This window comes from Micropterus salmoides, unplaced genomic scaffold (genome assembly GCF_014851395.1).
Source record: "Micropterus salmoides isolate LMB-PRFRI ecotype aquatic unplaced genomic scaffold, ASM1485139v1 Ms_hic_scaffold_6, whole genome shotgun sequence".
Lineage (NCBI taxonomy): Eukaryota > Metazoa > Chordata > Actinopteri > Centrarchiformes > Centrarchidae > Micropterus > Micropterus salmoides.
The window spans coordinates 3,847,013-3,862,508 of record NW_024044348.1 but is presented as its reverse complement, the minus strand read 5'-3'; the positions used below and the strand labels follow the sequence as shown (position 1 = coordinate 3,862,508).

Below are 15,496 nucleotides of genomic sequence, written 5' to 3'. Positions count from 1 at the left end.
TTGAGTTTTTAAATTAGTTCTCTTGTCCGACCCACCGTCCAGAGCCCCCCCCCCCCCAAAAAAAAAATCTGTTTACAAATACGCAAATATTATTACATATTCACATTTCAGAAGCTTGAACCAGTGATTTTTTTGTCATTTCTTCTTTGGAAAAAAACAATCCTGTCGATCAAAACGTAAATAAAGCGATCAACAGTTGTGATAGACCAATTAAATCAGGCTGATACCTGCACTCACAGGGACGATTTATCATCCTACATAACAGATCTAATCTAACACCATGGGTAGTGTTGAATATAGATTTTTATACTGTACCCACTTAAACACCAGTCACCTTCTTAAATTCTTCAGTAGAACCTGATGTACGTTTCTGTACCTTTAATTATTAAAACAACACGTTACTGGGTGAGATAACATGTTTATTAGATTGTACTCTGCATGAAATAATAGACGACTTTCCTTTGGTGGGATATCGGCCGCCCTGCTCTCTAAATATCGGCATCGGTCATTGAAAAATCCATATCGGTCAAACACCAAATCGACAGTGTAGTTTCACATCTGATGCACCCGACTCTCTGGAGCAAAAAGATAAATCACCTGCTGGCAACATTACTGTTTCTCAATGGAGTCTGGTGGCTTTGACAAGAGCGATATTCTGACTATTTCTGGATTGTACTTTAGTGTTCGCAAAGATTACGCAGTCCTGTTCCGTTGCTGCTGCCGACCGCAGCGCGCTCGCTCAATACTGGACCAATTTCAAAAAATGGCATCCCAATTGGACACACGGACAGGCTGGAAAATACCCAAGTTACCCTTTTTATTACCGATGAATAATAAATATAAAGTGTTGCTGATTCATTTCGTTTGTTTGCCCTGACGGTCTGACATGACAAACAACCAACTTACATTCATAACTGCGGCCACACAGGAATCCATGCTGACAAACGAACAAACAAACAGGAGGAAGTATAAGCAGTTATCACGATGAAACGATTATAGATCAGTGAACGTCAATCATTTCCTGCCACAACAGCGAGTATCAAAAGTTGGTAATATCTGGTGAAGATTCTCCGTCATGTTTGTTTAGTCTTTGGCTTCTTTGGCAGATATAAAACCACTTGATTTCTCAAAGAAAGGTTTCACAATGTGAATGTTTTGTTTGAGGATATTCATCAACCTCTTCTCCCTTTTCTCTTTAGGTCATGAAACTTTTCATCAGCAACAACCTTTCAGTTTGTGAGCAGGACTCCACTCCACCATGTTTGTTTGTTTGTTTGTGGAGGAGAAATGTGAGCAGCCTTATTTAAACCCATAATTACCTTCAGAGCAAATTTCACTAAACAGGGTGAACAGGTTATGACTCATGCGTCACTGTGGGTGAGCCTCTGTGTTTCTCTACATTTTAAACATACAGCCGCGGCGTGGGCTTAAACTCGCCGGGTTAAAAGAGCTCAGAATGCAGCCACATCGGCGCAGCGCTCCTGAAGGTGAAAATATTCTGGTTTCTTGTCCAAACTTTAACCACCAACAGCTGCTGACTCCAGCGCAGCATAATCGCTTCAACAAGACACACTTTTCTGTTCCCACTGTATGGAAAGGTAATTAGGGTCATGCTGGAGAGGGAAGCACGACCTGCAGCTGAACTGATTTACAGCCTCACGTGTTGGGGGGGGGGGGGGGGGGCAGATCCACCGATCTCTGAGGGGGGACAGGAGAGGGGAGAAAGATGAAGTATCGACTGAGCGGCTGATGCCACCATGCACAACACTGACCCACATTCCCATCTGTAACACAGACCGGTCCCTCATCAACAGCCTCACTCAGCTTCAAAAGGGGGGACGCAGCTCTGGAACCGACGTTGTGCAACTTTGATGAAATATTGATTTTTATGAAATTTCAGATACGGGTGAGTCAGCGATGGAGGTTCCCCTCTGGCTTCAGTTCAAGTTCTATTTCAGTATTTTTAAACCTCTGCACTATCTTCACAAGGTTTGGAATCTGTGCAGCAGCCGGCTTCAGCCTGCAGCGCAAACCGGACTTGATTATCAGAGAGGCTAAAGTTTCTTTTAAACACAGGTTCATGTTTTTGCAATGAAAAAAAAAACAAAAATTTGTTTTTTTTGTTGTTTTTTTTTACATGTAGACCACATCACAGTCTGTTACTATTGCTATGACAATTCTTGCAACACTTTTCCTAAACTTTTAACACACCAATACACAACAGTTATGTTAACATTAATTTCAATATACAATAAGACTCTAACTCAATACACTATATATACACACCAAAACACTAACACACGTTCTCTTCCAACAGGAACATTTAGTCAATCATAGCACAGTGTCATAAAAACACTAATTTCAGGTGGAATTACAGAAACTGCATTACTATATGTGTCAGGTCGCCCTTATACAGTAGACAGCATTTCGTATTGATCATAGATTACGCTTTGCAGTGCAGTTTCTTTAGAATACATGGTAGTATTATTTACACTTTGCAGCAGGAGGAGCCCCATAACATCCTACCAGATGGCTTCTCAAAAAGTCTGGACATTGGATGCCACGGTGTCCCGGCTGAGGTTCGGCTGTACTCGTTCACCAGCCTCTCTGTACGATAGCCCGTGGTTTATGACATGGTCTATGTTAGTAGCTCTTATTTCATCAGTTCCCCAAGCTCTGGCCCTTCTTTGAGCGCCACCACACATCCTCTCGCTCTACCTTATCCTTGTCCTGGTACTCGTCTTCCTCTCCCTCGTGCAGGCGTTCAAGCATTTTAAATCTGTGTTCACTGAACGTTTTGTGTCAAAGCAACGCGAAATGTGTTCATTGTATAGCCTCCCACAGACGGCTGTTGAGCTAACGGTGTTAAGAGTTATGGAAAATTGTGTGAAGTATTGGACGGATTGTCATAGCGATTGTACAAAACTGCAAACCAGGTGCTGATTAAAAACCACTGTGCCTACAGCTGTCAAATCTGGACTAGATAGTCTCAGAGAAACTAAAGAGTCTTTAAAACACAAAGTAAAAAAGCCTGCAGATGAACTAGTGTTGCGCTGAATTCTGCATTCACCTCTTAAGGTGCTTTTCAGACACTTTGCTGTGCACGTGGAATGTCAAAGAACGCTACTTCTACTAAGTGTAATAAAATATTACCGGCTCTAAACGTTCATAAAACATATACTTGAAATCGTTTATCAACATTGATGAACCCCACAAAGAATATTACAGCGTTTAAAAGCAGTATTTGGAGTTGCACGCAATTCTCAGCAGGCATTCAAAATTCGGCATAACACCGGCTGCAGCAGCTGCAACGTATTCCTTTGGGGCAACTGCACCCGTCAAAATTACGTCCACAAAAAGTCCTTCTTTTGACACCAACAGGCTCAGACTGTTACACCAGGTGTCTGACAGCAACATGGAAAGGATCCCTACGAGGGACTCCCGGGTTTAACAGGAAACTAAAGTCTCGCTCAAGGATAATTCTCGCTCTGAAATCTTGTGAGAGGCGAGTTGTTGTTGCAGGAAGAAGCCGATGGAAACGAGGGAGAGGAGTTTGCTTGTGAATTGTATCGTGCTGCTGAAAAGAGGCGTCAGATCACATGTTGTCATTTAATTTGGAGGACTTGTTGGACAGTTTGCTGCTTGTCCACTGAAGATCTTTGGGTTTCGACGATCAGGCCATTTATGTTTTTTTGTTTATTACATGTAGACCATATTAGATTATATAAATCTTTTTTTCCCCATTTTCGCAAATAGAATAAACATTTTCACAAATCTGAAACTGAAACTTTAGCTTCTCTGGGTTAATCTAGTTCAGATCTGACAGCTCTTGGCATAGTGATTTTTTTAAAATCAGGAAATAGTTCCCCTCAACTACCGAATCGGAAGCTAACTTCAGTGTTTGTTGCAGCTTTGCTTTTCCACCCAAAACATCCTGTTGTGGGCTTTTATTTAATTTCCTCGTTTAAATATGTTTCTGTGAATTAGCGCTTTACCTGAATCCCTGAGTTCAGACTTTCATTGGGTAAAGTTCAGACTGTTTTAGTGTCTCTAGATGCTTTAAAAATCAAACACTTTCTGCTAACACAAAGTTATGCTTTACCCTGTGCTCTAATCTTTGCCCTCTTCTGGTCATACAAATATGGGAACGTTTTAGTTCTTTTGGGGCCTCTAAAATTAAAATAAAAGGCAACAATTACACTGTGGTTGAACTGGCCACAACCAGGAGACACAAGCAGACACTGTTTTGCTTTTGGGGGTCACAAACAAAACAAAAGCTTGGCCGCTTGTTTTCACCTCTGGGAATAAAACTGAATCCTATAAACCTTTAAGACATACAAATTGTGAAATAAAGGTTTAAAATATTGGATTTTGATCATATCTGTAGGACAGCCGCGTGTGGAAGTGTGTGTACAAAGTCCAGACAGAGATTATCAACTTTGATCAACAGTTTCTGGTTGCACCAAATTAAACGCAGAAAACAGCTGTTTTTAAAAGAGAGCAGATCAGATCTGCCCCGTTTGTCTCACAAAGTTACTACAGTTTATATTTTCTTTCAATCTGCTTTGGTGTATCGTCCCACAAGAGCCTCTGAAAGATTAAAAAATATATATATAAAAGCACTTGAGTTGAGTTTGTTTCAGTCCTGAAGTGGGAACGCGTGTTTCTGCAGCTCTCACAGTAACAAGTGGTCTGATACAGTGAAGCGCTTCATTGTGTCAAATACATAAATCATCCCATCGGGCGCCACATCACCAGTCCTGCTTCACTTGATTAAATCCAGGAAAATGTAAGTGTCGTATCGCCGTTTTCACAAACTATCGATCAATCAATCAACAAACTCTGTGATCAATCTGAATCCATCGAGCAGACACGTTCTGCGCCTCGTGTTCAAAAACAACAAAAAAAAATATGCACCAATTTCCGTTTGCAGACATGTTTCACCAGCTGGAGGTTACTTACCTGTTTTTGAGCTGAACTGCGGAGAGAAGTGTTTGTCGGTGCGGGTGCGGTGCTGTGCGGTGCGGTGCTGTGCGGTGCGGTGCGGTGCGGGGTCCTGTGTGCGGTGCGCTGAGCGGACTGCTTCGGACTGCGCGTGACCTCCTGCTCGACTGGAACAACAAAAGCTGCAGCGAGTTTGCAGACTGGAGCAGAAGACGGGCTGGCAAGCAGCAGAGGCTGCCCCGGTCCCCACCATGTGGCAGATATGGGAACTAACGCGAGTCAGTGCCCTCCTTTAACCCTTAAATCCCCGCAGAGCCCGCACCACACCAACACGGAACAACAAGGATTCAAAGTTCTGCAGCGGTGGAAAGTAACTCTAATGTTTACTCCAGTAGCCAAATTATACTTATACGTATAGCACTTTACCTGAGTGTTTTCTTTTCATGCCACATTTCCACTGCACCACATTTAAGAGGGAAATATTATTGATACTTTACTACATTTATTAGTTTACAAATTAAAGTTTGTTTTAAATAGATTTATTGTCACAATCAAGTTAGACTGAAATTGAGTTTTGTAACTCCTTTCTGCTACATAGCAGACAATATACATTAATATGGAATCAATTATATTTAAAAAAAGGTAAACAGAAATAAACTATAATCACCGGAGCAGTGCTGAGGATGAATTAAAGTTTAAGAGTCTGATGGCTTTTGGGGGGAAAAAGCTGCTCTGCAGTCTGGTGCTGCAGCTGAAACTTCTATATCTCTTCCCAGAAGGCAGCAGGGTGAACAGGCTGTGGCCAACTGAAACAATTAGTCAATTTTTATAGTGAATATTTGCACAGTTTCTTGTTAATTATCCTGTTTATTTATTGCATTTTGTTGTATTAGTATTTTTTGTATACATTTTTAATCTCTGTACTTTTTCTTTATTTATTCTCATGTGTGCTGTTAAGCAATATCTACCAAGGCAAATCGCTCTTTTGTGAAAATGTGGGTGTGGTGATGGCGCTTTGGATAAGACACATGCCTTTGGTGTGAGAGACCTGTCAATCTGTCAAACTGAGGCATGTGGTGGTGTGTGTACAAAGTGCAGAAAGAGATGATCAACTTTACCTTTAGTTCCTGTTTGCACCAATTACATGTGACACTTGCTGCTCCAGAGGCGTGTGACCTCTGGAGCAGCAAGTATTTGTAATTGTAAGTCGCTTTGGATAAAAGCATCAGCTAAATGAATAAATGTATTTAAAGTAAAATAGGCTACTAATGCTTCACTGTAAAATGCCCAAGGTGACATTGTCAAACACCTTCTTTTGTCCACAACCCAAATATATTCAGTTTACCGTCATAAAGGAGCAAAGAAATCAGAAAATATTCACAATTCAGAAGCTAAAATAAAAGAATTTAGATATTTTTTCTTTAAAAAAGGATTCAAAGCAATAAATCGACAAGTTGTTTGATCCAGAAAATGTTGGAAAATGTTCACCAGTGTTTCCCAAAGCTCAAACGTCTTCTTTTGTCCACAACCCAAATATATTCAGTTTACTGTCATAGAGGAGCAAAGAAACCAAAAAATATTCACATTTGAAAAGATGAAATCAAAGAATTTGGACGTTTTTTTCCTTAAAAAAGGATTCAAAGCGATGAATCCATTATCAAAATAGTTGGTGATTAATTTAATAGTTGACAACTAATCGATTAATCGTTGCAGCTCTAATAGGCTACATGTATTCAGAAACAGTGGTAACATTTCTGTTGTCCTGCTTCAGCAGCTCAACACCATTCAGTCAGTGTGGAGGAGGAGGGTGATGAAGTCAGGGTCAGTCTGAAGATTACAATGCTCCTCCACACACCAAACAGCACATACAGTCAGTTCGGCCTGTGAGGGAGCACGAGCCTGTAATAAATGGCGTTATTCTACAGCCTGTGGGGAACGTGCAGTTGTGATCGCAGAGATTGTGCGTTAACGCTGCAGGCGCTGAACAAAAGGAAGGACTGAAGACAGTCGCTCAGTTTTTCGCTGGACGTCAGATTGGTTTTTCTAACAGATGAGAGACGCTCGGGATTAATGACTCTGTGTGAGCTGGTGAGCTCTGACCTCACGCCGCATCCACAGTGGCCTGATTTCTTTTTTTCTACAAAGCCACAAAAAGAAAGCATCAGATGGTCATGGATAGAAGTATTCAGATGCGTCGCTTAAAGGGGAATTCTGCTGATCTTACACATCAGCATGCTTCTACAGGTGCTGGGAAGTGACTACTGCATATGTGGGAAAAAAATAGTATAAAGCCTTTAAGGTCTCCAGAGTTGGGTTTCGTTTCAATTTAATCAATTATGATTCAGATTCTTATTTAAACTTGGTTCTGATTCCAACGCCCTCACCACAAATCTTGTCAGTGACCTTCCTCCTCGCTCATCTTCCCCTTCATGGCTAAAGTGAAAGGACTCTCTGTACTAGAGGGGCGTCTCTGGGTTACCCAAATCTGATTTCTTCTTTTTCTAATATGTCATTAAGATCTGATTCTTTTATTGTATAAAAACCCTGTAGGTAGCATTGTGTTTTTGCTTTGCATTACTGATCCAAGACCCAATCAGGAAGCCAAATGTGAGTGTCTGCTTCCTCCATTTTTGCTTGTCCACACTGAAACGCTACCCCGGAGTTTTAAAACCACTCTGTTTTAGGTCTTCTGTTTTACTCTGGACGGGAGGGGCAAACGTAGCAAAAGTTAGCCCAAGTCTGAACAACCATCAGGCTTTATACGAGTTATGGTACTTGTGTTTATTCTCTTTTATTAATGTAAATGCTCTGTACTTGTATAGCGCCTGTCTAGTCTTTGACCACTCAAAGCGCTTTTACACTACATCTGCATTCACCAGTCATACACTGAGCCTAAGTGCTCAAATGGAAACTAACATTCACACACTGGTGGAACAGCAAATCTGGGTTCAGCATCTTGCCCAAGGACACTTTGACACGCAACCAGGGGGAGCCAGGGATTGAACCGCTGACCTTTCGATTAACGGCCAACCCACTCTACCTCCTGAGCCACAGCCGCCCCCATCTTGAAGGTTTAATAAAATCGTCAAGATAACGGTTTGTTGTTTACAGTTTGCTAGTTTATCACTTTATATACAGTTGGCTAGTTTGAAATAGAGCAAAATTCATTACAGCAACTTGATAAAGGCAGCTTTTCTATAAAAGAGCTGTAACACTTGTGTTCACTGCAAGTAAACTGAAACCAACCACCTCTGGTTACTAGGGCATGTCAACACAGCAGAAATATTAAGTGTTTTGAATGTAGTCACACCTCAGTGTACACAGAAATACTTCAGTCCATCCTATAATGCACTAAGCATTGACATGGTTTAAAAATGTAATCATTTAAGTGAAGCAAGTACATTTTGTAGTTTCAAGTGGTAAAACAGCCTTTATTAAAAAAGGTATTCGTACAATCTTAGGCAGAGCCGTCAGGCAAGTTTAGTAGTTGACAAGCTCAATAAATCTGGACAAAGATATTTCAAACACATCCATAAAGAGTATCCCACAACCTGCATGAAACTTATAAGACTCAGCTCTAGAGCATTTAGATGCTCTCAAGACATTAATGTCCAGGTGTGTACAACTATTAACAAGCCAGGACACACTTAAGGTAAAACAGCCCTAATAGGATGTGGTTATTGCAGTGAGTCTTTCCTGTTTTACAATAAGGCAGCAACAGCAAGCATAGTGGGAGCTGCTCATGGGGTCTTTTGCAGGAGCAGAATAAAATCTATACCCCCCAAAAATATAAAGCTGCCAACATAATTTGTGCATTAAAATTTTGGAAAGAAATCACTGATAAAGAATGTGATCTGAACAAAACCATGATGTTTGAATCAAAAACTAAAAACATTTTTAAAAAGTGCTAGAAAAGTTTCTCCACAGTGATCTGAAATAAAGTGCAAATCAAATGTCCCATTGAAATGTGGAAGTTTAGCTTCAAGGATTGTTGAGTAGAGCAGCCGCCATGTTCTTGATGATGGAGGACCTCAGCTGAGGGAGGAGGCTGATCTTCATCAGCTTGCTGCTCGAGTATTTATTCTTGACGGCCTGTAGAGGAACGCCACATTTAGGGGCAGTTGTGCTCAACACAAAACCACAAGTTCTGCTTTGTCAGCCAACTCACCTGGAACTTTGTTTTCCCGTCATTTACAGTCACAACATTTTTGGCGATGTGCTGCATGATTGGCTTCAGGTGGGCCTCGTCATAAGTCGAGTAGTGCTGCTGTGTAGGAGACTGAAAAGGCCGATCGTTACACAACTTGCTAAAAAGCAGCAGGGAGGAAAGTTACACATTTAACCCGTCGCTCTGTTTTCAGCAAACTCACCCACGGCTGCCCCTCAAGCAGCAGCTGGGAGAGACACAGGGAAGCGGCGGCGATCTCAGAGGGCCGGTAGTGCACCATGTCGTAGTCGACGAGGGTCAACTCCATCAGGTACTTGGCCAGCGTGTGTCTCTCTACATCAGACTGAGACAAACATCCAGGCTGCTCACAACTCAGGACACGTTTTACTAATCTCGTTAAAGCACGGCACTCAAACCCGCCAAGATACTCGTGTACAGAGAAATCTGTCCAGTCCTGGTGGTTTTCTTCCTAAAGGAAGGCATTTAAGAAACTGTACACAGGAACTATGTGCAGAATGTTCACTGCAACAGAGTCTACATGTGGAAACTTAAGCATATTGATGATTACTGAAAACTGCCATTTTCATGTAACCAGGAACTGATACTGTAGCTCTTCCTTCAGACATTGATAAATGCAATTCTGGTTAAAACTCACATTAGCGACCTTGGAAGCCCGTCGCAGGAAGTGTAGTGGAAGAGGACGTCCCAGCTCAAAATTGAGGCCCCTCAGAACCACCTGCTCCATCTCCAGAATCTGAGACTTGGTAAAGGCGTTGTCTGTGATGTAGGCGAAGTCGCCGACCTCGGGAGCGTACATCTCCTCATACTTGCAGGCCACCAGCATGGCCGTCACACCAACGAGCTGCAGCTTTCGTCGAGAGACGGGCTGGACCTGCAGCACAGAGGGGAACGTTTTTAACTCCGTTCACAAGACTCAAAGAAGAGACTTTAGACCGCTCTTACCTGGAGGAAACGATCCAGGATGGCAACTGTGAGGTACAGAGTCTCCTGCAGCAGCTGGAACCTGGAGTGAACCTGGACCAGCCAGTCGATCAGAAGAGCTCGCATGCGTTCAGTGATTTCATAACCCTGCATGTAGTTGGCTCGTACCGCCTGCTGCACCTGTGGAGACAGACGGCTGAAATACAAAGACGATGCAGGGTGACAGCAGAGAGTCTGGCTGAAGAAGAATAAGTTACCTCCAGGACGTGTAGATAATTATAGATATCTTTGACATATTGCGAGCAGAGCTGTGGCAAGTCTGCGTCCTCCTCGTCGACGTCCTGCACAGTGAGCAGTGCCTCAGAGAAAGCCTGGCACAGCTCCTGCTCCTCCTTCATGGACACATCAGCTGACTCCTCTGAAACTGGGGGGAGGGGATCTGCAGGTGCTTGGACCTGCACAACCGGAAGCGCCACTGTGACCGCAGTGGCTTTAGCTTTTTGGGCACAAGATGGTTTGGCTGATGCTTTGGCTCGTCCCGTCTTCTGAGGAAACCAATCACATGCACTTTTACTCAGAAATGGTTTGAGTTTGACTATAAAGCTGGTTTGATTTGAAATAAGGCAACATGTTTCAATAAATGCATATTTAAAACAAAAAAGTTACTAGTGCATTTCTTCAGTCCAAGTGCAGCAGTTCTCCTTGTGTACACAGAGTTAAAGTCCAGATGACCTCTAAACACATGGGTATTAATCTGCTGCAGCTTCCTTTGGACAACAGCGTACATGTGCTTTTGGCCATTTATTGTAGCTCGTGTCCCAGTGCGTTATGGATACTATATGACTCCCAGCGATGAACAGAGTGAAACAACCCAGAAACGGTAACTTTTATAGTTGTTCTACAGTAAAGTTACCTTCGTGTTGACCGGTGCTGCTGCAGGAAAGTTGGTGATCTCTCCGAGAGCAGCTCTCCTCGGACCTGCTGCGGCGCCTTTTCCCATCTTCACCTGGTTCTCTGCGGCTGGAAGCTGCTGACAGAAAGAAAACGAAATCCAGAAACTTTGTAGAAGCTACCGAAAGTGACAAAACGGGCAGCGGGAGGTGACGCTAGCTAACGATGCTAGCTAACGATGCTAACAAGCTAAACGCATTTAAACAGCGACATAACTTCAGTTTACTCACCGCAGCACGAACTTCCACAGACGACATGTTGCAGCAACGAGAACAAACGGACTCAACAGCAACTTATTTTAAGCAGCGAGCAGAACAAGTTACCTGCACAACGTGTAAACACTGATTTCTGCAGATAAACAACACCGAGAGGAGCCGCTTTTAAATAGCGCTCCGTTAAATCTGATTGGCTACAGCTGTGGTAGACGCTCCTGATTGGCTGACAGCGTGTGGGTGGGTCACAGGTGCAGGACGATAATTATGTTAAATTATTATTAATCTTTTAAAAATATACTTATTCATATTATTCAACATTCTTTTGATAATCCTGATGATACCTAATCAATTTATTGACGGGTTCATTTATCTTTTATAAATTCCTGTTTTTATTGTCCAAATATAGCAGTCAAGGTAAGTGGCGTAATGTGTCACAGAGCATTAAACAAGTTTACACCAAATAACTCCTGAGATTTTTAAGTTACAGAGCAAAGTTTCTTCTGGGTCCATCAGGTCTGAACGATGAGTTTCCTGCTATCTGAAACAAGGAAAACACCACATCTGTGCTGCATACTGTAGGCTACCACATATTACCTTGTTATGATTAAAAAAACCCACACCAGTATCCTCTTATGACCTGGAAACAGAGGCACAGCACCCTTTTTCTTTCCATCCATCCATCGTCAACTGCTTATCCTGTGTACAGGGTCGCGGGGGGGCTGGAGCCGATCCCAGCTGACCCTTTTTCTTTCCATTAAATATAAAAGTTCAAACCTTAAATTGGGGATTTCTAACCACAAATTTACACCAACATACTGTATGTACATGTCATGTTGGGAATAAACAAACCTCTCACATAAAGGTTGTTTTGTCCCTTTGTTATTGTGAACATACCGTTAAGCTTCAGTTAAAAGCCTAGTACTAATTAGACACCTGTCCCTTTCACTGGCCTGGTGTGCAACACGTTTTGATGAATAAATGGAAGACTCAGTTAGAAGCCTGGTTTGCTTAGATCGCGCAGCTTTGAACTTTGACCCCTGTTTCCATCCAGGGGGTCAGTGTGGACATTGTGGAGGACTACCAATACCTGGGAGTGTACGTGGAAAATAAACTGGCCTGGGCCACGAACACTCAAGCCCTCCACAGGAAGGGCCAGAGCCGTCTCTATTTTCTGAGAAGGCTGAGGTCCTTCAACATCTGCAGGACGATGCTGAGGATGTGTTATGAGTCTGTGGGGGCCAGTGCTGTCCTGTTTGCTGTTGCATGCTGGGGCAGCAGGTTGAGGGCAGCGGACGCCAAAACACTCAACAAACTGTGATTCCTGCCTGTGGCCATCAAGTTCTATAACTCCTCCCTCTAAGTGTCTGACACACAGAGGCCCTTAGTTAGTTTATTAAACTGGACCTTATTATCTGTTTTGTCCAATAATATCTTTTTAATTCTTTATGTGCAATATTTTCTGCTACAATTCTGCAACTATTTATTCACTACTACTGTTCACCATAACAATTCTTTAATAATATAAATATTGTAAATAGCCACACTCCTTTATATATTTTTATTTTATATTTATACTCTTTATACTAATATCTATGTATTTCCTTATCTACCAACTTTCTATAATTACTTCTATTCCTTTATACGTTGATGTGCAATGTCTGCAACTGTGACAAGAATTTTCCCTCGGGGATCAATAAAGTATTTCTGATTTAACTCTTCCTGTGCGAGTTAATCCAAAGAACTTCTATAAAGAAAACACACAAAAACACACCAAATGTGGACAGCTTGGAAACTGGTGGGTCGCAGGTTCAAATCCAGTTCAAACCAGATTGATAGAGTGTGGACTGGTAGCTGCAGAGGTGCCAGTTCACCTTCTAAATTTTGCCCTGAACCCCAAACTGCTCGGGGCGCCTGACTTCATGGCGGCCCCCTCACTCTGACATCTCTCTGTGTGTGTTTTTGCATGTGTGTATTTCAGATCTGTTGTGTATAATGATAATAATAACAGATTTCATGCAGGATTAATAAAGTAGGTCTATGTCTTCTTCAGATAGAAATGTTTAAACTTTTGTCAATATGGATATGCTACACATTTGGTTGCATTCTCTACAATTTAATTGTTCAGTTCATTTACAGTCACCGATGAGCTCCAACGTATAATTCATTCAGATTTACTGTTATGGCCTCTTTCTCTCTGTCTGCTAGATGGGCTGTTTCTCAGAGCCAAATGGGCGGGAGCTGAACATCACCTCCCTCACCAAGAAGGCCCTGCAGAGGATGAACTTCCTGCGGCAGCTGAAGAAGTTCAGCCTGCCAAAGACAGTGATGGTGCACTTCTACACCGCCATCATTGAGTCCATCCTCACCTCCTACATCACCATCTGGTACGCTGCTGCCACTGCCAGGGACAAGGGCAGGCTGCAGCGCATCATTCACTCTGCAGAGAAGCTGATTGGCTGCAATCTTCCTTCTCTTCTGGACCTGGACTCCTCCAGGACTCTGAGGCGAGCAGGAAAGATTGTAGCTGACTCCTCCCACCCCGGACACAAACTGTTTCAGACTCTCCCCTCTGGCAGGAGGCTGCGGTCCATCAGGACCAAAACCTCTCGCCACAAAAACAGCTTCTTCCCGTCTGCAGCCTCATTAAGCCCCGGGTCCCCCACCGACACTCCCCCCTTTTCAAATAATACAGATGTCTCTGCACATGTAAATACTATTTCATCTGGTGTCGGGCTCAGACCTGGCACGTTGCACATATTTGTTGTTGATTGTTGATCTTTGTTGTTGTATATTTATATGTACACAATATTCTCTTCCGTTGCTTTACTTCTGCACGGCACAGACCCAGAATAATGCACATGTATATATCTGCAACGTTGTTCTTCCATTCCATATTTATATATTTCTACATTTATTTATGTGGACTGTATGTTTGTCTACGTGTAGCACCTTATCAACACAGCAAAACACTACTTGGCAATAAAGCTCCTTCTGATTCTGATTCAAATAAATGATTCTTAATTTTTTTATTTGTTTGTTATTCTTATTCATTTACATGTAATATTCTTTATTTAATAGTAACCCATTTCCTGGTTTGTGCGAAAGGAATTAAAGCCCTGTCCCAAATACAGGCCGGGTGAGTTCAGTGATTGATGCAAACAGTTTTACAGTAAATCAAAATTTGAATCTACAATTTCTGGACACCAGATCAACTTTAAACTGGAGACCTTCCACGTATCTCAAAATGTTGTTTATTAGATACTCTTTTTTTCTCCCCCCTATTGACAAATAAATTAACCAGGCTCTAAACCTACAGCTCACTGTTTCCTATCAGCTCAGAGGGGAACACAGGACATTAAAAACACATACTTCATCCTCCTGTTTAAGCGGTTATTGACATTGTGCAGTTTAATCACTAATGGCTGTATCAGTAAAAATCTATATCTGGACATTTATTTCAAAATAAGGAGTTTGTAATCCAATTTGAAGTCCCATTTCAAATGCCTTTTATTGGAGTAATAAACACCCATTCATCCATTTACATTGGCTGCTCTTAAACAATGTTATTTCAGTCTCTGCAATAATCAACAACTATCTTGCTCAGGGGGGTTTCCGATAAGAGTCGACATCCCTGAAGAGTTCACAGAGATGACCAGTTCGATTTCTTGAAAGGAAGAACAGCAGTTTTTTATTTGAGCATCTTCTGAAAGCGTTAACTGCAGCCATGCCTTCACATAGCCAAGAAATTGCAAAACATAAACAGTACAAAAAAAAAATAAAATTACACATGACCCTAATGGACGGTTGAATGATAAAAAGCTCCTCTTCATGTGGATTCACCCACGCCATGACAGAGGGTTATGATGAGAAAACAGCTGCCCAGATTTAAATTAGAAGTCTGGTATTATTCTATTATTTATCTTATTATCAACAAATCCCATTCAAAAAAAGATCAAAACCAACAATGAATTGATCCTAATGACAAGAGCTGTCTGATATATTTTTAAGCTTCATTGTTGAAAGACTCAGAATCAAATGTGTATTATACCACCACAGAAAATAGTCCCTAACAAACTCCTTCTCCTATTTGACAAAAAACTACAGTGTCCAGCTGTTTTAGGAAATGACAACCTTTTTTTTTTATGAAACTGTATATTTGTTATCTTCATTATATATATATATATATATATATATATATATATATATATATATATATATATATATATATATATATATATATATATATATATATATATATATATATATATATTTTAAC

General features: G+C 41.6%; 2 protein-coding genes across 4 annotated transcripts in view; both read right to left on the bottom strand.

Annotated features, from left to right (window-relative positions):
* The window catches only part of LOC119890354 (CD82 antigen-like), a 44,866-nt gene extending 39,712 nt beyond the window's left edge, over positions 1–5,154 (bottom strand). Inside the window, exons 1-2 of one of the 2 annotated variants that reach the window (XM_038701598.1) lie at positions 5,046–5,154; positions 4,963–5,015 (exon numbers count right to left, since the gene is read on the bottom strand). The gene's annotated coding sequence lies outside the window, so the exon portion shown is untranslated. Of the gene's footprint in view, positions 1–4,962 lie in introns of both variants that reach the window. The other variant, XM_038701597.1, reaches the window with a different exon arrangement.
* A 3,196-nt stretch (positions 5,155–8,350) lies between these two features.
* On the bottom strand, positions 8,351–11,384 carry LOC119890537 (G2/mitotic-specific cyclin-B2-like). 2 transcript variants are annotated; one of them, XM_038701850.1, is made up of 8 exons: positions 11,236–11,384; positions 10,968–11,081; positions 10,312–10,599; positions 10,076–10,234; positions 9,768–10,004; positions 9,315–9,455; positions 9,113–9,223; positions 8,351–9,036 (listed from the first exon to the last, which is right to left on the bottom strand). In XM_038701850.1, exons 1-8 carry the CDS (start codon positions 11,260–11,262, stop codon positions 8,926–8,928), a joined length of 1,188 nt encoding a protein of 395 aa, XP_038557778.1. In that variant the 5' UTR covers positions 11,263–11,384; the 3' UTR covers positions 8,351–8,925. The 2 variants fall into 2 exon arrangements, with proteins under 2 accessions (XP_038557778.1, XP_038557779.1); XM_038701851.1 differs by having other exon boundaries at positions 10,312–10,596.
* Between the last annotated feature and the right edge of the window lie 4,112 nt (positions 11,385–15,496).